This window comes from Vulpes vulpes, chromosome 5, assembly GCF_048418805.1.
Source record: "Vulpes vulpes isolate BD-2025 chromosome 5, VulVul3, whole genome shotgun sequence".
In the NCBI taxonomy this organism is placed as follows: domain Eukaryota; kingdom Metazoa; phylum Chordata; class Mammalia; order Carnivora; family Canidae; genus Vulpes; species Vulpes vulpes.
In genome coordinates, this window is record NC_132784.1 from 20732364 (window position 1) to 20754311 (window position 21948).

Below are 21948 nucleotides of genomic sequence, written 5' to 3' on the forward strand. Positions count from 1 at the left end.
TATACTGAGGAAGTGGAATTTAAATGGGACTTCTAGACATGTACGTAAATTTTAGTCTGTATTCTAATTGCTTATAACTTGAAATGAGTAAATACTATTTTACTCATGTACAGCATACTAGCAGGTACTCTATTATTAGAGGAATATGGACTCTACGGATTCATGTGTGGCATGCTAGCAGCTACTCTATTATTAGAGACTGATTCACTAATTTATAGAATTCAGGACTGTCTAGTTTGGGTAATCATAGTTTGGGGTCTCAGAAAGTTTTGTTAAAGGCATTCATAGCGATATTAAAATACATATAATTTTAACAAAATAGTTTACTCCATTGTATTTAAAACTTTCAAGTGAAGTGGAAGTATTATTAACAACAAATATATTACCAATTTGAGAGAAGCAAGCATAATGCTACAACATTGAAATCATTGTCATTAAAACCAGAGTAAACAAGACTGTTTTGGCTAATTCAATAAGGATTGAAACAGGAAAACAGGATAATGAGCAGAGTGAAGAAGAAACTACCATTATTTATAGATTAAATGACTGTATACACAGAAAAGCAAATAAACTCAGTTGCACAGCCTTAGAATTCATAAGAATGCAGTAATGGCTTGATACAGGTAAAACAGATAAAAAGCAATATGACATATGCACTTTTTTTGGTTAACATACGAGTTTTTCATTCACAGTTTTGAGTGTCTACAAGGTATTTGGAAACCTTAGCATGTGGTTATCTGCAATTCTGCTGAAGGAAAAATTTGTATCTTGTCAGTTCTTATGACAGTTTGGGACAAACTCAATTAGTGAATAAGGTTCCACTTGACATTTACTATTAAATAAAACTGTGATTTAATAGACATCCTCAGGCAACTTTGGTGTAAGGGGTCTGTTGTCATCTTCATTTTACAGATGATGAACCTATTTGTTTGGTTAATAATTTAATACAAAAATAAGCAACCTATTTGAAGAAAAGTTCAAATTTTTACTGAGAACAATTTGAGAAGATTTAAAAAGCCAATATGTAATACTAATGAAATAACAGTGATACGGAGGCTTTCATATACAAAAGATAAAGGCATGAAATGAAATGAAATGTTCCTGAAAGTAATGTATCAGAAAAAGTTCTGATATTCATCTAATTCACAAAGGTCTGTTCATACTGGCTCTAAAAATACTGATATACTTAATAAATAAATATGTCAATAAAAATACTGACATACTTAGCCACTCTCCTGTTGTCCCACCACAGCCCCAGCTTCTGCTTCAGCCCCTCCTCATGGACCCCTGGACATCCCTGCTCCCACCCCTGTACCTCTGCTCCCCATCTGCAAGTGCTTCAGCAATTAGACTGGTCTTGCCCAATGAGGAGGCCTCTAAAAATGTACTATAATTCTTCAGCCTACATCTTTTCTCAGCATCTGGCACCCTTATTCTTAAGCTTTGTCTTTTGTTTTGTTTTGTTTTGTTTTCAATACCACCAAAGATCAAGGGGCTCATTCTAACATTAGTTCTGTTCTTGGAATTAATCTGAAAACAACATTTTTGCTCAGAAAGTCATGGCTTGTTATCAGGTTCTTCATGATAGGAAAAAAATAACTATATACCAACTGACTATATATAAATATGTTTTTATATATAAATACATATTCATATAAATTTCCACATATAAATGTATGCACTTATATAAATTTACATTACATTTACATTATATTATCAAAGATAATAATTAAAACAATTATTCCATTTTAGAGAATTGCCACCATAAATAACACATTTAAGTGAATTTTGATATATTCGTGGTTTAACCCTCAAGTAAGCAAATCAAAATAATTCATACACAAGATGATTTCACCTGGATAGACTAAAGGAAATTATTTGTTTGAAAGTAAAAAAGGATGAGTTTAGAAAGAAATAAGCCAAAATGTTAACTTTGGTTTTCTCTGGTAGTAAACTGTTAATTTCATTTTGTACATTATATCTTTATTTCTCAGGTTTCCTACAGTTTTTATTTTATAACTAGGGACAGGAAAAGTAAACCTAGTGAAAACTATAATCTTATAGTTGATGAGAGATGATGGTAAAGAGTAGACTCACTGACTTCTCACAGCAACTTTAGCTATGTGGCTGATGCCCATAGCACTGCTCCCACATATATGTTTTTGGGACAATTTTACTTTGGCCATTTTTGCGTCACTGGTAACAGCATTATACCTGTACAAATATTTTAAGAGCCATGCCATCTGTGTTATAGCTTAGCAGAGCTTTTTTTCAGAGCACACAGATTCTCTCATGGCTGATCCAAGTACATGTTAGCCATAATGATGAGGGTGAGGGTGGTCAAAAGGATGTTGGTTGTTCACTGTGTTTTCCTTGGGATACTTATTATTTATTGCTTTTTATTCCATGAGGACAGCAGGTCTTCAGACTCTATTCATGCAAGGGTTTAAATAACTGATAGTTTTCCTCAATAGCATTTGTGTTTTAACAGTTATTAATATTGTAGGCTCAGATGAGAGCCTGTGAAGGAAGAGACAGAATAGGCATGAGAGAGCATGTATGCCAATGTTGATAAAATCCATCATCTACATGATTATTTTGGACTACCTTTGCCAATTCAAGGAGTTTCATCCTATAAATCCTGTCCTTGGGTATAAGGAAAAAAGGTAGGAAAAAGCACCTCATTAAGGGTAACTCAATATAACTTTTAAACATTACAATCTTGTATGGATAGAATTTACTTCCTTCTATGTATATGCTGAAGTAGAAATCAAGTATCTATATGTTAAAAATCTATAAATTAAAAGTTAAGCCAAAATTCTGTATTTCATGTGAATCATCTATCAAATATATCTACATTTCAGTGTTTAGCACTTTTTGGAACATTTTCTCTAAGTTTATATTTCATACAACATTTTGGTAGCATGGTTTTTCTTAGGATTCCTGCAGTTGCAAAGTATTCAGGCAGTTTTGTTCCTGGGCAAATAGCCAGAAGACACACGAAAGCAAATGGCAATGTGCTTTTGGCTCAGAATTTATAATTCCTTTCCTGAGATCCTATAGCTATGTTAATATTCCACTCTCATATTTCTATACTGACAGAATTGCCTCAATACTGAGCCACCCGGGGAGGGGGGGTGGGTGGAGAAGGAGGGAGGGAGAGAGAGAGAGAGAGAGAGAGAGAGAGAGAGAGAGACTGAGATGATCTTGTCAGGAATCTTCTATCTTTCCCCCTGCAGCTCAACATCAGATTATTCTTACTTTGGTTGCAAACCCATAGCTGAAATTATTTTTCATCACTAAGCGCAGAGTTTTCTGGGCAATTTTTCTCTTTACAAACATTTTTTTTTTGTGCCTGATGTTCTAGTAGAGAGAGCAAGGAAGATAATAATCTTAATGCAACATGTAATAGAATAAAATTTTTCCTGCTGATAATATAAAGAATTCACATATATTTTGATATGAGAAATGAAGCAAGAATAGATGGATATCAAATGGCAAGAGATATCTCTAGTCTGTAATCCTCCATTTTCTTGACCTACAGGTTTTCTTATTTTGGGAAGCCCCAGGGTTCTTAAGCTGGGGTTTGTGTTTTATTTGATGGAAGCTAAATCAGAAGAACAACCCAGACAATACGAATACATGATGAGCACTCTTCTAAGTTTTTATTTTATTATGGGACTGCCCATTTAGAAGGGCAAAACTTCATTCCCTCATTCCCAGTCTCCTTAAACTTTCTCTTAAATGTCACTTTTTCCATGAAGCCTACTTGACTATCCAATTGAAAATCACAAACTCCCCTTTATGGCTTCACCTTGCTCCTTTTGCCTGGGTTTTGTCTGTGAGACTTATCACCATCTGTAACACTTAAATGTTTTAGTCTGTGTTATTCATTGCTATATCTCCAGTGACTAGAACATAGCATTTAGTAGGTGCCCAGAAATATTCATTGAATTAATGTATAATAGCTTCAATTTATTGAGCAATTATTATATAATCATGAATTGAAGTACAAGATCTCCATATGGTGCCGCTGACCTTTACAATAGCATAGACCACATTATCCTTAATTTATAGACATGCACTTTAAAGGGCAGAGATATTAATAAATTTGTATAATTCTGGCAAATACTAAATTTGAGCTCAGTTTTATCTATCCATAACCTTTAAATTTTCCTTTTCATGTTTTTTTTTTCCCATTTTTAATCAGCTGACCTTGAATTTCAAGCAAGAATGCAACATTTCTCTGCTATCTCATTAAATATACCACTGAAGTTCAGGGAATAGAGAAAAGTTGTCTAGAGAATGAAATCCTCTCTTTCCTTGTTTTTGAACTTTTTGTTAAGTTCCATTGTCAGGGATTTCAAATACATATCCCTCAAATATAGGCATGATGCATTTAAAATATGGCTCCTATGAAATCAAGATATTACAACCACAAAATTATCTGGCTGCAAAGTTAAATAAAGATTCAACATAACCCCCCCCCCCCCCCAAAAAAAAAGACATGGAAATCATTTTATAGTTGTGGCTGATTTGAGGGATGAGGTGGTACAAAGGAAGGAGATTTGCAATGAGGGGGATTTTAAAAAATTAGTTTTAATTTAACTTTCTAAATCAAGGTCAGCATATTTTGTGTGACAAAAAAATAACGAGAAGAAGAAAGAGAGAAGGGGGCAGAAAATTTATGCAAAGAAATAATAGCTGAAAATATCCCTAATCGGGAAAGGAAACATATTCGGATCCAAGAACACAGAGAACTTCCACCAAAATCAACAAAGGCAGATCCATACCAAGATCTGTTGTAATTAAATTGGCAAAATATAGTGATAAGGAGATAATTTTTAAAGCAGCAAGACAAAAAATACAATAACATGTAAGGGAAAACCCATAGAGCTAGCAGGAGATTTTTCAGTAGAAACTTTCCAAGCTAGAAGGGAGTGGCAAGTCACAGTGCTGAATGGTATGCAGCCAAGAATACCTATCCAGAAAGGCTATCATTCAGAATACAAGGAGAGATAAAGATGTTCCCAGACAAACAAACACTAAAGGAGTTCATGACCACTAAACCAGCTCTGCAATGTTTTAAAAGGGAATTTTGAATAGAAAGAGGAGACCAAAGTTGACAGTATAAAGGTAGGAAACACAAAAGCAGTAAAAAAGAGCATTTCTGTAAAAAATCAGACAAAGAACTCAAAGTAAAAAAAATGCAAAATATGGCAACATATACCTAAAACATTAGGAGGAGTAAAGAATGGGTTCAAACTTAAATGACCATCAACTTAATATATCCACACTACTATATCAACACTACTATATGCTGAAGAAGGTTATATACAAACTTAATGGTAACCATATATTCAAAACCTCTAATAAATATGTAAAGAACAAAGAGAAAGAAATCCAAATATATCACTAAAGAAAATCAGCACACCACAAAAGAGAGAAAAACAAGAAAGGATCAGAGGAAATAGAAACAATGACAAAACAAATAAAATGACAATAGTTACATACCTATCGACATTACATTATTTTGGATGTAAATGGACTGAGTGCTCCAATCAAAAGATGTAGGATGACAAAATGGATAAGAAAAACAAGACTCATCTATATGCTGCCTACAAGAAACTCATTTTAGATGTAGAGAAACCTGCAGATTGAAAATGAGGGGATTTGTAATACAAATGGATGTCAAAAGAAAGTTGGAATAACAATACTTATATTGAATAAAATAGACTTTAGAACAAAGACTCTAACAAGAGACAAAGACAGTATATAATAATAAAGGGGATAATCCAACAAGAAGATATAACAATTATAACTACTTATGCACCTGTATACATAAAACAGTTAATAATAAATATAAAAGAACTAATCAATAATAAGACAATAATAGTAGAAGACTTTATTTTTTTATTTTTTTTAAGGATTTATTTTTTTTTATTTTTATTTATTTATGATAGAGAGAGAGAGAGAGAGAGGCAGAGATACAGGCAGAGGGAGAAGCAGGCTCCATGCACCAGGAGCCCGACCTGGGATTCGATCCCGGGTCTCCAGGATCGCGCCCTGGGCCAAAGGCAGGCGCCAAACCGCTGCGCCACCCAGGATCCCAGTAGAAGACTTTAATACCACACTTACATCAGGGGATACGATACATAATGTAAACAGAAGATCAACAAGGAAAGGATGGCTTTGAATGACATACTGAAACAGATGGATTTAACAGATATAATCAGGATGTTCCATCCTAAAACAGCATAATACATATTCCTTTCCAGTGCACATGGAGTATTCTCCAGAATAGATCACATATTAGGCTACAAGATAAGCTTCAAAAAATTCAAGAAAATCAGTTGTTTCTATTCACCTTTTCTGACCACAACTCTATGAAATTAGAAGTCAACCACAGGAAAAATTTAGAAAGACCACAAATACATGGAGGTTAAATACACACTACTAAATGATGAATTGGTTAACCAGGAAATCAAAAAAGAAATGAAAATCACATGGAAACAAATGAAAATGAAAACATATCAGTCCAAAGCCTGCAGCAAAAGCTGTTCTTAGAGGGAAGTTTATGACAATACAGGCTGACCTAAAGAAGCAAGAAAAATCTCAAACAACCTAACCTTATGCCAAAAAGATCAAGAAAAAGAACAAACAAAACCTAAAACCAGCAGTCTTGTTTTTCTTATTGATTTCCTTCTCCCAGCAGAAGGAAATAATAAAGATCAGACAGAAGTAAATGATACAGAAACTAAAAACACAATAGAACAGATCAATGAAACCAGGACCTGATTCTTTGAAAAAACTCAATAAAATTAATAATCCCCTAGCCAAACTTAATAAAAGGGAGAAATGACTCAAATGGATAAAATCATAAATGACAGAGGAGAAATAACAACAAACACTCAGAAATACAATTATATGAGAATAATATAAAAAAATTATATGCTAACAAATTGTACAACCTACAAGAAATGCATAAATTCCTAAAAACATTAAACTACCAAAACCCCCCAAAAGAATAGAAAATTCAAATAGATGAAAAAGTAGCAAAGGAATGCAATCAGTAATAAATAAATCTTCCAATAAACAAATGTCCAGGACAGATGGTTTCACAGGTGAAGTCTACCAAACATTTAAAGAAGAGTTAATACCTATTCTTCTCAAACTATTAAAAAAAATAAAAAGAAAGGAAAAATTCCAAATTTGTTCTATGAGGCCAGCATTATCCTGATACCAAAACGAGAGAAAGACACCACTTAGGGATGCCTGGGTAGCTCAGCAGTTTAGCACCTGCCTTCGGCCAGGGCATGATCCTGGACTCCCGGGATTGAGTCCCACATCAGGCTCCCTGCATGGAGCCTGCTTCTCCCTCTGTCTGTGTCTCTGCCTCTCTCTCTCTCTCTCTCTCACTCTCGGTCTCTCATGAATAAATAAATCTTGAAAGAAAGAAAGAAAGAAAGAAAGAAAGAAAGAAAGAAAGAAAGAAAGAAGAAAGACACCACGAAAAAGAAGAACTATATACAACGATCCCTGATGAATATAGATGCAAGAATCCTCAACAAAATGCTAGGAAACAGAATCCAACAATACATTTAAAAAAAATCATTCATCACTATCAAGTGTGATTTATTCCTGGGATACAAGAGTGGTTCAGTATTTGCAGATCAATCAATGTGATATATCACATCAATAAAAGATAAACCATATGATCATCACTTCAATAGATAGCAAAAAAAAAAAAAAGCATCTGACAAAGTATAACATCCATCTATGATTTAAAAAAAACCCTCCACAAAGTAGGTTTAGAGGGAATACATCTCAACATAATAAAGGTCATGCATGAAAAACCCACAGCTAATATCATCCTCAATGAGGAAAAACAAAGAACTTTTCCCCTACGGTCAGGTATAAGACAAGGATGTCCATTCTCACCATGTTTATTCCACAGAGTACTGGAAGTCCCAGCCATAGCAATCAGACAACAGAGAGAAATGAAAGGCATCTAAATCAGTAAGGAAGAAGTAAACCTTTCACAATTTGTAAATGACATGATACTCTCTATATAAAACTCTAAAGACTCCACTGAAAAACTACTAGAACTGATAAATGAATTCAGTAAAGTTACAGGATACAAAATCAATGTCCAGAAATCTGTTGCATTTCTATATGCTAATAATGAAGCAGAAAAAAGAGAAATTAAGAGAACAATCCCATTTACAATTGTTCCAAATATAATAAGATATCTAGGAATAAACCAAACCAAAGAGGTAAAAGTCCTGTGCTCTGAAAAGTATAAAATACTGATGAAAGAAAATTGAAGGCAACACAAAGAAATGGAATACATTCCATGCTCATGGGTTTGAAGAACAAATATTGTTAAAATGTCCATAGTACCCAAAGCAATCTACACGCTTAATGCAATCCCTTTTAAAATACCAACATTATTTTTCAAACTAGAAAAAACAATTCTGAAATTTGGATGGAATCACAAAAGACCCCAAATAGCCAAAGCAAGCTTTAAAAAGCAAAGCAAAGTTGAAGGCATCACGATTCTAGACTTCAATTTATATTACAAAGCACAGTGATCAAAACAGTATGGTACTGGTACAAAAACAGACTCATAGACCAGTGGAATAGAATAGAGAGCCCAAAAATAAACCTACACGTACATGGCTAATTAATCTACAACAAAGGAGGCAAGAATATGCAATGGGGAAAAGACAGTCTCTCAACTAAATGGTGGCAGACAAACTGGACAATTGAATTCAAAATGGATTAAAAGCCTAAATGTGACATCTGAAATCCTGAAATTCCTAGACCAACACATTGGCAATAATCTCTTTGACATTGGCCTTAGGAACATTTTTCTGGATCTATGTCCTTAGGCAAGGAAAACAAAAGTAAAAATAACCAAAACAAAAAACTTCTGCCCAGTGAAAGAAACAATCAACAAAACAAAAAGGCAACCTACTGAATGGGACAAGATATTTACAAATCCTATATCTGATGAGTAGTTAATATCCAAAATATAAAAAGAACTCCTAATTCAACACCAAAAAACCCCAAATAATCCAATTAAAAATGAGGATCTGAATGAGATATCACCTCACACTTGTCAGAATGGCCAGTATCAAAAAAAAAAAAAAAAAAAAAAAAAAAAAAAAAAAAAAAAAACAAGAAATAACAAGTGTGGGCAAGGATGTAGAGAAAAAGGAACTTCCATGCACTGTTAGTGGAAATGTATACTGGTGTAGCCATTGTGGGAAACAGTATAGAAGTTCCTCAAAAAATTAAAAATAGAAATACTATAAGGTCCAGTAATTACACTTCTGGGTATTTATCCAAAGAAAACAAAAACACTAACTTGAAAAAATATATGCATCTCTGTTTTCATTGCAGCATTATTTACAGTAGTGAAGATCTGGATGCAACCTAACTGTCAAATGATGAGTGAATAAGGAAGATGTGGTGCACATGCGTGTGCACACACACAGGAATATTACTCAACAATAAAAGAGAATGAAATATTGCCATTTGCAATGAGGTGGATGGACTTAGAGTGTATTATGCCAAGTGAAATAAGTCAGTCAGAGAAAGACAAATACTGTATGATTTCACTTATAAGTAGAATCTAAAAAAATAAAACAAATCAGCAGAAACAGACCCCTATAGAGAACAAATTGGTGGTTGCCAGAGAGGAGGTGAATAGATGAAGGTGAGTGGGAGGTACAGGATTCCAATTCTGGAATGAAAAAGTCATAGGAATGAAATATTTAAAAAAGAGTATGTGTCTGAAAAATAACCTATAATTCCAATACCCAAGGAAACCAATGATTGTAAATTGGTGCATATCTTTCTAGACACTATAAATAGAAATGAAATACTCTACAACAGTTTGACACATTTAGATTTTCCCAACTTTGCTCAACTTTCACACATTAACCAACTGAGATAATTAGTTACATCATAAAATGCACAAACACAAAAAGAAGGATAGTATATTGAAATAGAGCTGTTTAATCATTATAATTTTTCCATTTGTCACAGGAAACTGCAGATTTTGTTCCAAAACTTTAAGGGGAAACACATATTAAGGCTCTAGTTAACCCAAAAAACTATTGGCAATTATGTAGCTGAAGGCTTAGGATGTTAAATATAAGTACTCTACAGTTGTCAGAATTATGATCAAGCAATTACTAATGAGAGATCATATGTAAAAGAAGACTGGCTTTGAGATAAACAAGTATTGCCTTCTCCTTAAATGCTATTTTCTTGGATCTCAAAGGTAGAATTCCCAGGGGGCTTTGCAACATACAATAAAAGTCCTGGTTTCCACATTCCTTTTGTTTACCCCCTGAGAATTTGCTGAGAATTTCTGAATTATTTGATTGATTCCTTTCAAGTTTACTTTCTCCCATTCCTTTGGCACATTAGTTTGGTTTATGTGCTCTCTAAAAGCATTTATAGGATGCTTAATGTCTGATACTGGAACGCATTCATAATGTTACGGCTCCTACACAGGAGGATTCAGTTGAAAAAGAACAAATGGCCTCCTTCCTTTTTCTTTTGTTTTCTTTTTTCTTTTTTTCTTTTTTTTTCTTTTTCTTTTTTTTCTCTTTTTTTCTTTTCTTTTCTTTTCTTTTCTTTTCTTTCTTTTCTTTTCTTTTTTTTTTTTGAATTTCTTTACTGCTGGCTCAGGTATTACATGGTATAATAACCCCTCACATGTTTTTCAGTGATTGATGATCAAACTGCTCAGTTGTTCAATCTAGCATTTTAGAGTCCATGATACTTTTTAACAAATTCATTGGAATCAAGCCTTTGCTAGTGAATAAAAGAAGTGAAGTAAAGCAATAATTTAGGTCAGGGAACACAAGGCTTTATCTGTGTTGCCAACTCCAGTCAATTGATGGGTAGTTTCTGTCTGAAGGATTTTGATGCTACTTCCAAGCTCTGTGGGAAACATTACTACCAAGGTAATGTGTGAAAGAGTTCATGATGCGTGGGAATTAGGTGATATAAGGAAGTGAGGGGAGAGGATTCCTGGCAGAGGACAAAATGCATGGAAGAGCATGGTATACGTGTGGAGGGCAGGGGAGAGAAAGAAGGGTAAAACTGCAAGAAATTCAAGGTTCCTGAAGCCAAAAGTTTCAAAATATGAAGCTGTGAGAGATGAGAATATGAAGCATGTAGGGTTGTCTATGCTCAGTTTAGGAGCTTGGACTTTATCTAGTTGATTAGTCAGAAGGTTTTAAGCAGGGAAGTGATGGGCTTGCTTGGCTTAGAGTTTTGAATGATTGTAGTCATGATGGTTTTGGGGACACAAAGTTCAGATAGAATTTGTAGGGTATTTTCGGGGTATTTTTGCAGTATTCCAAGATATAGATAATATGGGCCTGAACAAGGATTGCTAATAGGAATGGGAAAAAAGCTAAGAAAAATTTAGCAGGAAATTTTACACATGGCTAGAAAAGGAGGAAGAAGCAAGAAGCAAAGCTTGGGAGACTAGATAGGCAGTGAGCAGTATAGATGATGTATTAAAAATATATTTATAACTAAATGCTAAGTGTTTAGGCTATACTATAGGACATAATATTATAGAACATCGAACTACCTCTTCATTACTCTCTTTTAGTAGAGGAAGACATTCGTATAAATCATTTTTTAAATGCATGTCTCCTATTTATGATGGATACTAGAAAGCAAACTATACAGGGTATGAAACCAAGGAATGTATTATATTTTGGGTGATTTCTACATCTCTCTCTCTCTCTCTCTCTCTCATCTATCACAATAAGAAATAATATAGTCCATTGTAAATAAAAAATATAGCACAGAGAATAAGTGTCTCAAGCACATGGTGGCATTATTGTCAAACCCAGAATACTTTTAAGAGTTAGAGTTGTAGGGATCCCTGGGTGGCGCAGCGGTTTGGCGCCTGCCTTTGGCCCAGGGTGCGATCCTGGAGACCCAGGATCGAATCCCACGTCGGGCTCCTGGTGCGTGGAGCCTGCTTCTCCCTCTGCCTGTGTCTCTGCCTCTCTCTCTCTCTCTCTCTCTCTCTCTCTCTGTGACTATCATAAATAAATTTAAAAAAAAAAGAGTTAGAGTTGTAGGGGAAACTAGATGGATCAATGAGTTGAGCATTGGACTGATTTTGGCTCAGGTCATGATCTCAGGGTCCTGGGACCAAGCCCCATGTTGAGCTCTGGACTCAGCGGGGAGTCTGCTTGAGGATTCTCTCTCCCTCTCCCTCTGCCTCTCCTCCTACTCTCTGACTCTAAGATAAATCAATATACATATTTTTTAAATTAGTGAGAGTTGTAGGGAGTGGGTAAAGAATTAAAATTATTAAAAGTTAAAAATTTAAATAAACATTTATTAAACAGGTTTTTATTATATTGATCAATGTATAAAATATTTTAAAAACTATTTGCAAAAATAAAATTCTAATAATATTTGGTTAAAAATTTTTAAAAACTTAGGATAAGAATGAAACCAGACGGGACACCAGAACAACAAGCATAAAATAGAACTATCTCTAGCAAACAGGAAGCATGGTTACTCAATTTATGAAGTCAGAAATGGATTCTATATGTGAATCCCTGGTGAAATAGTTTCATTATCTTCTTTTTTTTTTCATTCATTTCTGCTAGATTTGCAGCAGAGAATGCACAGACGGTTTATGCCCACACATGCACTCATACTCTAGAGGTTGTTAGGTAAATCTGTGGTTTCCACATCTCAACTGCTATTCTAATATTGTACCCTCCATCATTGCCCTAAAAAGAGTGACTGGCTGGCTCTGACTGTAGTAGAATATTTTGCTGGTTGGGAAAGTAACAATATAGGAATATACCCTGGGGCTGTGCTGGATACATTTGACATTTGGGAAGATACAAAATGTTGGGGATCTTTTTCCCCCAGGGGGAAAATTACTGCAACCTTCTGAATTTCAGATTGTTGGATCTGGGACCCTCAGATTTGATGAATATTTTTGTTTATAATATATGAAGAGTTAGGTTGCCTGGGTGACTCAGGGGTTTAGTGTCTGACTCTTGATTTTAGCTTAGGTCATGATCTCAGGGTGAGGAGTTCCAGCTTCACACTGGGCTCTGAGCTGGACATGGAGCCTACTTAAGATTCACTCCTTCTCTCTCTTCCTGTCTCTCCCCTCCCTGCTTATGCATCATGCACTCTACGAATAAGTTAAATAAATAAATAAATAAATAAATAAATAAATAAATAAATAAATAAATAAAAAAGCAAGCAAGCAAGCAAGCTAGGTTGAAAGAGGCAAGAATAGAATTATTGACCTCTGGTCCTTTTGGGCAATCTGGAATCTATTTCTCATTAGTCCACAGCTTTTCTTATCAGCCTTTGGCCTAGTAATTATTATTTTTTATCTTTCAAAAATAGTTACTGCAGAAAAGGAAAAAAATACTCCTTATGCCCTTTTAGTATTCGGTTTCTAGAAGAACAAACACTTTAGAATCAGAAAAATGTGCTTTAAACTTTAGGCATATTAATATCTCCTGAGTGTCAAATTACTCGAATCACCTTATCCAGTTAGAAAAATATTGTAGAGTTTGTGATAACATTGTGGTCTGGATTAAGTGAGACAATCTAAGTAAAGTGCCTAGCACAGTGTTTGACAAACAGTAGATGACCAATAAGTGGCAGCTATAATTGTTACAGAAGGTATAAAGGGTTTCCTGTTGGTGAGGCCAGATTATTGTCACATAATCTCCTTTATCCTCCATTTCAGCCTCCTTCCCACTCCTTCCTCTCCCTACCCTTACCAGTTCTACTCCAGTACTTGGGACTCTCATGATGCTGTTTGCCCTTTTTTCTAGTTTAACATTTTTTGTTTCCGAGTTATCTTCCTTATTTCCTTTCTTCCAGACCTTCTAGTCTTATGACTTATACTTTGGTTGCCTGCCATATCTAACCTTGTAGAGGCTCTGTTAATGTCATTTATGCCAAAATGTTAAAGACTAACATCATTTTCATAGGCTAGTTTTGCCAGCAGCACATACATCTATTTTAGTAAAGATCAACATCATAACCTTAGAGAATAAAAATGTGGAACTTACATTGGAGGCATCAGCAATAGACACAGAGGAGATATTTTCAAAGAGAGGCACTCAGTCATAACAACAACAAAAACTAATGAACAGTTTCCATTTAATGGGTGTCTATTTTACACTGAGTTTTATATGCATTGCTTCACTGAACCCTCACAATTAATAAATTAAGTACAATCATTATTGCTATTTTTCTGATGAGAGAAATATAGTGTGGAGAGGTAAAATGAATTGTTGAAAGTTATATACACCTAGTAAGTGGGAAAGACAGTGGACTTGGAATGCAAGTCCATCAAGCTTATTACCATCTCTCTCATACAATCACTTACAGGCTAAATTTTCATCAGGGTAGGTATCTCCGTGCTCTTCCTATCATTACTTGCTAGAGCCTAGTGCATGCAATTAATAGTTGGTGCATGAATTAATGAATAAATATCTATTCTGTCACAACCCCCTCTCCATTTTATCTCACTGGAATCAACTTTTGCTTGGAGACCTTACCTTATCAAATATTCCAAAATTCTGAACTGCCAGTAGTCCATGTATACCATTGTTTCCTGACTTTGTCTCTATCTTGCTGTCTTATCTATAGACCTTGCAATTCCTCATTTTCCCAAAAGTCTCTGAGCTAAGTTCCACTTTCCTCAAGAATTCAGGAGTGGTCTCCCTCCATAAGGCTTTCCATTTCTCTCACTTCTTCTCCTACCCTCTTTCTCACTGTCTCCGTTCCTCTTCCCACTATGGCCCAACCCAACAGGGTTCTTTCCATGCCTGTGTCTCCCACTAGATCATGATGTATTTAAAGGTCGATGTCTGGCATATTTTTTTATCTTTTATTTTGTACCTAACACATTTTCTTTATATGCTTCTGGCCTAGCCTAGTTTATCAATTTGAAGGTACTTTTTGTCATATTTTAACATCTTCAGCTGATGGAATCTTAAAATTATAATTGACAGTGTTTTCTCTGACCTAGTGATATAAAAAGAAGAGTTGATTGAGTCCTATAACCAATGGCATCTTAGATTTAACATAATATAGTAATAGATAATAAATAAAGGTTATATAAATGAAGAAAGGAATAGCAACACAGCCCTGCTCAATTCATATTATTATTCCTATTTATAATCTAGCTGTTCTGCATCATAGACAATGTGACAGGGCAACAGTTGAGCATTATTCTTTATCTACATTGGGTTTTCCTAGTACAAGTAAGACATAATACACTACCTCAAATTATTCTTAATCATTTCTTTCTGGGTTTACAATATATGTTCCATATGCTTGTCTTCTAGGTGAAATTGATCTTCAAATTCTTTCCAAACTGCAGACTCAATATCCAGGAATTCATATCAACAATGAAGTTGTTGAGCCAAGTGCTGAGCAAATTGCCAAGTACAAAGGTACCTGTAAGCCATGGTGCTCTATGTCAAATCCTATCCTGAAAGGCTTATCAACCCAAATTTGTCCCCTTAGTCATTAACAACACAGTTACTGTGGTATGTTCTTTGTAAGCTTATTGGGAGAAGAACATATTTAATTTGTTTTCTTGGCAGACATGACTAACACCTCAGAAATACGAACAGTGAATAATTAGATTTCTTTTTTTTACTGACTCCTTCTATTCCCTGGTTATCAACTATTATTTTTGATGTTTATTCTTAGAGACAGTCATTAATTCATTCAGAAATATTTAAACAGAATCCTTGCTCTTAAAGAGTGTGTTTAATGGATTGTAGCAGAAGTCATTAAACTTCTCTGAAAAAACACACACAGTAAATATTTTAGACATAGAAGGCCTCACAATCTCTGTCACAATTAATCAGCTCTATTATTATAGCACCAAGGCAGCCATAGATGATACTGATAAACTGAGTGTTCATATGTTCCAATAAAACTTTATTTATAAACACCAAAGTTTGAATTTTATATCATTTTCACATATCATGAAATATTATTCATTTGATTTTTTTCAATCATTTTAAAGTGTAACAACATGAAACATGAAAGACAGGCATAAAGTCAGGAAGTATAATAGTGTGTTTTTAGTTTGTAGTCTTTTTAGAAATAAGGTGGTGAGCAAGATATAGTCCATGGGCCATGGTCGGCTGACTCCTGGGTTACAGAATCATATCAACTTGTTTTCCAGTGATAAAATTCACCAGTTGATTCCCCATTAATCCTGAGATAATGTAACCTATGTCTGATCAGCATTCTCATAATTATTTCTTATTGATTCTTTCTTTTACCTCTAATTTCATTTAATACTAGAAAAAATCAGGGTGAACTCTCTGGTCTTACAGAGCTACATAAAAAAGAAAAATGTGCTTTATATCTGTTATGTATATAACATTGATTGCATTAAAATTCGAAATGGAAATGGATTCTGCATTTGCAATTAAAATTGATGGTGTGCCATCTCTTTTCTGTATTTTAGAGCTTGTAGCCAAGACATCAAACCTCGAGAACATAAAGTTTGCTTGGCATAAGGAGACATCATCTGAATATCAAAATAGAATCAGAGAGAAAAAAGAATTTCAGAAGTGGGACTTTATTCATATGATTCAGGTAAGAAATATTTATTGTTATATATTCTCAGAAAGGAGGTTTTTTTTTTCAGAAGTATGTATGAAGAATGCCTGATATTCTACCTTTAGGAAGAAAACTGAAAATCTGATTTCTGATTTTACAAGTGAGCATTATCTACAGAAACTGAGGATAAATATGTTGATAGTACTGGGATAGTCTCTGTAAAATTAAAAAAGCCAGTTCTTTATACTCAAACACCTTTAGAATTATTGATATTTTTTCAATATTGGCTTAATCAATTTTTGTAGGATTGGAAGTTTATAGATAGATTTGAGGACAGTTGAGTGTGACATATCCTACCTAGCACAGTGCTCCAGTAGCTCTAATGGTATGGATGTACCAATGTCCTGGAGTTTCTCTGAATCCTCTTGCTTTTCCCTTCTGTTGATGACCTGGCTAGTGTGCATGTGACAGAAGGTCAGGTTAGATAATTTCTTAGGTCAATAAAATTTTACTTATGTCAGTCAGTCACTCAGTAGGAATTTATTTCCATGATCCAGCACTGATAGTGTATTTCTTAGAAATACACTAGAGTATTTCTTAGAAAGGCAGTGACTATTCATTAGGTGTTATAGGGATGGATATCTGAGAATCACTGATATTTCTGGATAGCATATGGGTGTATAGACCTTGGGTACTGGCTACAATTAGAAAATATGCATATTTTAGAAATATCAATATTAACAGTAAGAGACTTCTATAGTCCATAAGCACAGTCATTCCAAAGGAATAAACTTATAAGAAATCAAAGGAAGAAATGACTCTAACATTAGAATATCCAAGTGATCCTATATCTCTGCTCTACTAGTGACAGAATAATTTACTTATAAAGGAGTACTTAAATTGTCCAGCAAGCCTACAGTGTTTCTCTGTTAGACTTGCTCTCCTCTCTCCTCACGTAACTATTCATACCTCTCTCTCTCTCTCCTTACACCTCCTGTAACCCCTCCCCCACCACTCATTTCCAACTGGTAACCTGACTTTATACTGTATAGCAAAGAGGAATCATCAAATAGAAAGTCATCTTTCACCCTCCAAATTTATAAGCACAGCTGTATCCGTAACCACCATCTCTTTTGTCTTGGTACAGAAGCCTCCTTTTATCAAAAACCAATCCCTCCACTCGTGCTCTAGATTCCATTCTTTTTCTCCCTTCTTTCTTAGAGCAATTCTGTTTCCTCTGCTTTATTAGTCTATTCCTCTTTCTTCCTCCCTGTCTATTCTGCATTTTTCCCATATTATGTCTTTGTCTCTTCATTGTTCTTTATAGTCTTAATATTCTCATGACATTCTTTCAACTTAATGTTCACAGTCAACCTCCGAGAATCTGTGTCTATCAGATCAAATTTCAGAGCATCTGTTATGGCCCACCTCCTCTTTTTTAGCCAGATCACAGCACAGATTATTAGCCATCTTATGGATTATGTATCTGGGTATCTATCCCTGTCATGAACAGCAGGGAGTGACATGATACTAAATATGGCCCTGAAGCAGCATAGGCCATATGCAGGTCCATTTTATTTCATTCATTCATGTCAGAGGAGCATAATTTAAGTTGCATTTGCTTTATGCAACAAATTGTATCATGGGCATCTACCTAGAATATTGAATTCTTGCCCAAGAGAGATGGAGATAAGATATAAGAAGTAAGTATCTGTGAGGGTAGATTCCAGGAATGCAAGCCTTTTGGGAAAAATTTCTACTGGCAATGTATAATTCTTAGCTCTACCTGCATTGAGTGGAAATGCCTCCCCCTGAATTCAGAGATGTTCCAGAGTTATTAAAAAGGGGTGGTTTCAAAAAAAAAAGGGGTAAGTTGACCCCTAGAACCTTGTGACCAAGCATGTAACCTCATGCTTTATTCAGTCCATTTTCCTAGAGAATCTGTCAACATCAAAGCCTGACATATTTTCTGTGATTTAAAGAAAGCATCTGTGAGCATATGGTAAAGCTAGTGCAAAGGGCTTAATTTTAAAGCAACGTTCCATGAAATGGGGTCTGTTTTTACGGTGCCAGTACCATCTTCTTCCAGAAGAACTATAATTCACAAAATATAGAGTAAGCATAGAATCAATACCCCAATGTGGACTGGAGACTAAGTATCTCCAGCTATAAATGTCTCTGTTATTGAAGCCAGAAAGAGTAAATTTAAAACTATTTGGCTGTAATTGAGCATATACCGTAGTTTTCCCTTTTCCCAGATATTTTATCACATTATTATTTTCTTTCTCTATATAACATCTTTAATTTTTAAATTCTAAAAATGTTTTGTTGAGTAAAAATCTCAATTTGAAAATCAAACTTTCTAAAAAGTATCTAGCCCAATTAACAAAGACATTGACATAGAAAAGTGTCTAATTTTTCTTTTTCTTCATTTCTAGATGCTGTATTATGTAAAAGATATCCCAGCTACCCTGAAATTCTTCCATAGTCTCTTGGCTACCAATGCTAAGATGCTCATTATTCTTGTGTCAGGTAAATTATTTACATTCACTCTGAATTTTAAAACAGTAATAGTGCGTATGTGCTCAGATACATGTGTTTGAAGGCAGCTGCTATATTTTGTCTTCATTATGAAATTCTTGACTTGGCCTCTGATCGTAGTCAATTAATTAACACAGTATTAGGAAAGTCCTTCACAATGGCTATCAATTTAGGGAGTCTAGTGGAATTAAATGTCTATATACTCCTTTCTCTTGGGAAATTTCACCTTTGTTGTCTATATGTAAATCCTTTTCTCAATAACATAGAGCAAATACCGCTAAATAGGATTTTTTTTTAATGAGACCAAAAATAGTAAATATTTCTATTTACCTCCATTTTGTTTCTGGAATGTCTCTTTCCTTTCTCTGATGTTTATTAATACATAAATAAAGGTATAAATATTTGGGAAGCCTTCATGTTTGATTAATTTGCATTTCTAGAGCCATTATCAATATTGTTCATGATAGATTTTCTCAAATAATTACCAAAAATTATTATTTTGTTTTGTTTTATGTTACTCTCTTTTTTCCAAAGACAGCATTTGATGTCATGTTGCTTCCAGTATATAATAAGTACCACTTAGAGAATGTAAGCAAACATGTTAATCAATGAAACACTGGCATTGTTGAGTTCATTAATTCATCACTTCTTTCATTCAGCAATCTTCATGGATTGTTTACACAGTGCTAGGCAGATTAATTCTAGATATACAACAGCTCTATCTTCCTAAGCTTATAGCACACTCCATACTCAAAACTATAAATCACAAAATTCATCAACTCTTAAGTATGAGGAATGACTTCAAGGATGGCAAACAAGGTTGTTGCCTGTAATCCAAGGTTTGGACTCATGTGGGAGTTTTGCACATGAGAGCTCCTGTATAAAACATTTCCCCCAAGGGACATTTTGATACACTATTTTTATCTCTGGTTAATTAAAAATACTCATTTATGTGGGAAAATTCTGTCTTCCCATTTAGAAGGGCTTATGTAAACTAGACGCTTGCTACTAACCTCTATCTAAATTAAAACACTTAGGTGAAGCCATTGTACTACATTTGGGAATACAAAGGGAAACTTGGTTGTCACCAGTGAGGACACTCTATTCTTGATAATCTGTATCAATAATAAAGAAAAAGTGTTACAGATAGAAAAAATTCATCCAGAAGTCATGTGTGTTTGATTTTAGGATATGTTTCATATCCATAGAAGATCCACTCTATATTTGGTCTATCCTTTTTTTTTTTTTTTAAGATTTTATTTATTTATCCATGAGACACACACGCAGAGAGAGAGAGAGAGGCAGAGATATAGGCAGAGGGAGAAACAGGCTCCATGCCTGGAGCCTGATGTGGGCCTCGATCCCAAGACCCGGGGATCACAACCTGAGCCAAAGGCAGATGCTCAACCACTGAGCCACTCAGGTGCCCCTGTTTGGTCTATTCTTAAATATTTTCAGAAGTTAAGTATTTCAGTGTCAGAAAGCAGTTTTCTATGAGTATATTTCTACCAATAGGAAAAAGTCAGCCCAAGGTTAAGAAAGTGGTGTAAGTAGTTATAAACGACTGATAATCGACTGAGTGCCCTTATGAGTACAGTATTCTGTTGGCTATTTCATGAATACATTAATACAATCCGTGGCTCATTGGCATCAAGAAATGTGCAAACCAAAATAGGTGCAGTGAAATATATGATGATACATGCAGCAGGAATGCTGAGGCACTTCTAGCTTTGTGAACTTGGTCTATAAGTCTTAGCTTATTCAAGGACTATTTCTAGATAATCATACCTACATTTCATCTATGCATATATGTGGTTCTTATGTACTATGTATTCATTCATTAACACAGAAAAATCAAAGAAAGGGAGAAAAGACTCAAATATCAGCTCCTTCTTCAAAAGTATTTTGAGGAGATCCCTGGGTGGCTCAGTGGTTTAACGCCTGCCTTCGGCCTAGGGCGTGATCCTGGAGTCCCAGGATTGAGTCCCACGTCAGGCTCCCTGCATGGAGCCTGCTTCTCCCTCTGCCTGTGTCTCTGCCTCTCTCTCTCTCTCTCTCTGTGTCTTTCATGAATAAATAAATAAAATCTTTTAAAAAAAGTATTTTGAGGCAAAAGTTATTCAGTCAATGTAGTTTGATGGTGGAAAGATTTGCTCACTTTTTCTGTATGCAGTAAACCACTCTTTATTACTGTACCCAGCATGGAAGACAGGTATCCCAAAGAAGAAAACATTGTTCATAAACATAGTTCCTACACATAAGAATGCAACAAATAACAGAAGTACAGTTATTAAAGGGATTCTAATGACCCCCTGCCTTTATCACATGCATTTCTTTCTTAGAAGAGATTTGCACAGCTACAAGAGAAATATCATACATATATTTCTTCTTAAAGAACCACTTAGCAAAAGAGAAGATAAATTTAGGTATTTTATTTTGGACTTTCCAATTCTATCCTGATGTTAAAGTTATAGCTTTATTGCTTCTATCAGAAGAGTTTTAAGTAAATAAATTAAATATATGTAATTAAAAAAATAATCAACCTTGTTCAATATAGTCTCCTTTTCAGTAAAGAAAATATTCTACTTGAAAAGGTAAATAAAATTGTCAAATATGTTGATCTTGTCATCAGTTTAATATAATCTAAATGACTCCAGATTCCCCAGTCTTAAGGGCTCACTCATAATTCTTACAAATCCAGAAAAGAAAAATGATGGGACCCCTTATTCCAAGTGACTTGGATCACCCACTCCTTGCCCCCTGACTCCTGAGGATCCTAGG

General features: G+C 34.7%; 1 protein-coding gene across 1 annotated transcript in view; it reads left to right on the top strand.

Moving 5' to 3' along the window:
- Positions 1–21948, top strand: part of HNMT (histamine N-methyltransferase) — a 51194-nt gene that overhangs the window by 17382 nt on the left and 11864 nt on the right. The window contains exons 3-5 of the mRNA XM_025985559.2: positions 15390–15497; positions 16532–16662; positions 19065–19158. Of these exons, the coding sequence (XP_025841344.1) occupies positions 15390–15497; positions 16532–16662; positions 19065–19158 (333 nt within the window). The remainder of the gene's footprint in view (positions 1–15389; positions 15498–16531; positions 16663–19064; positions 19159–21948) is intronic.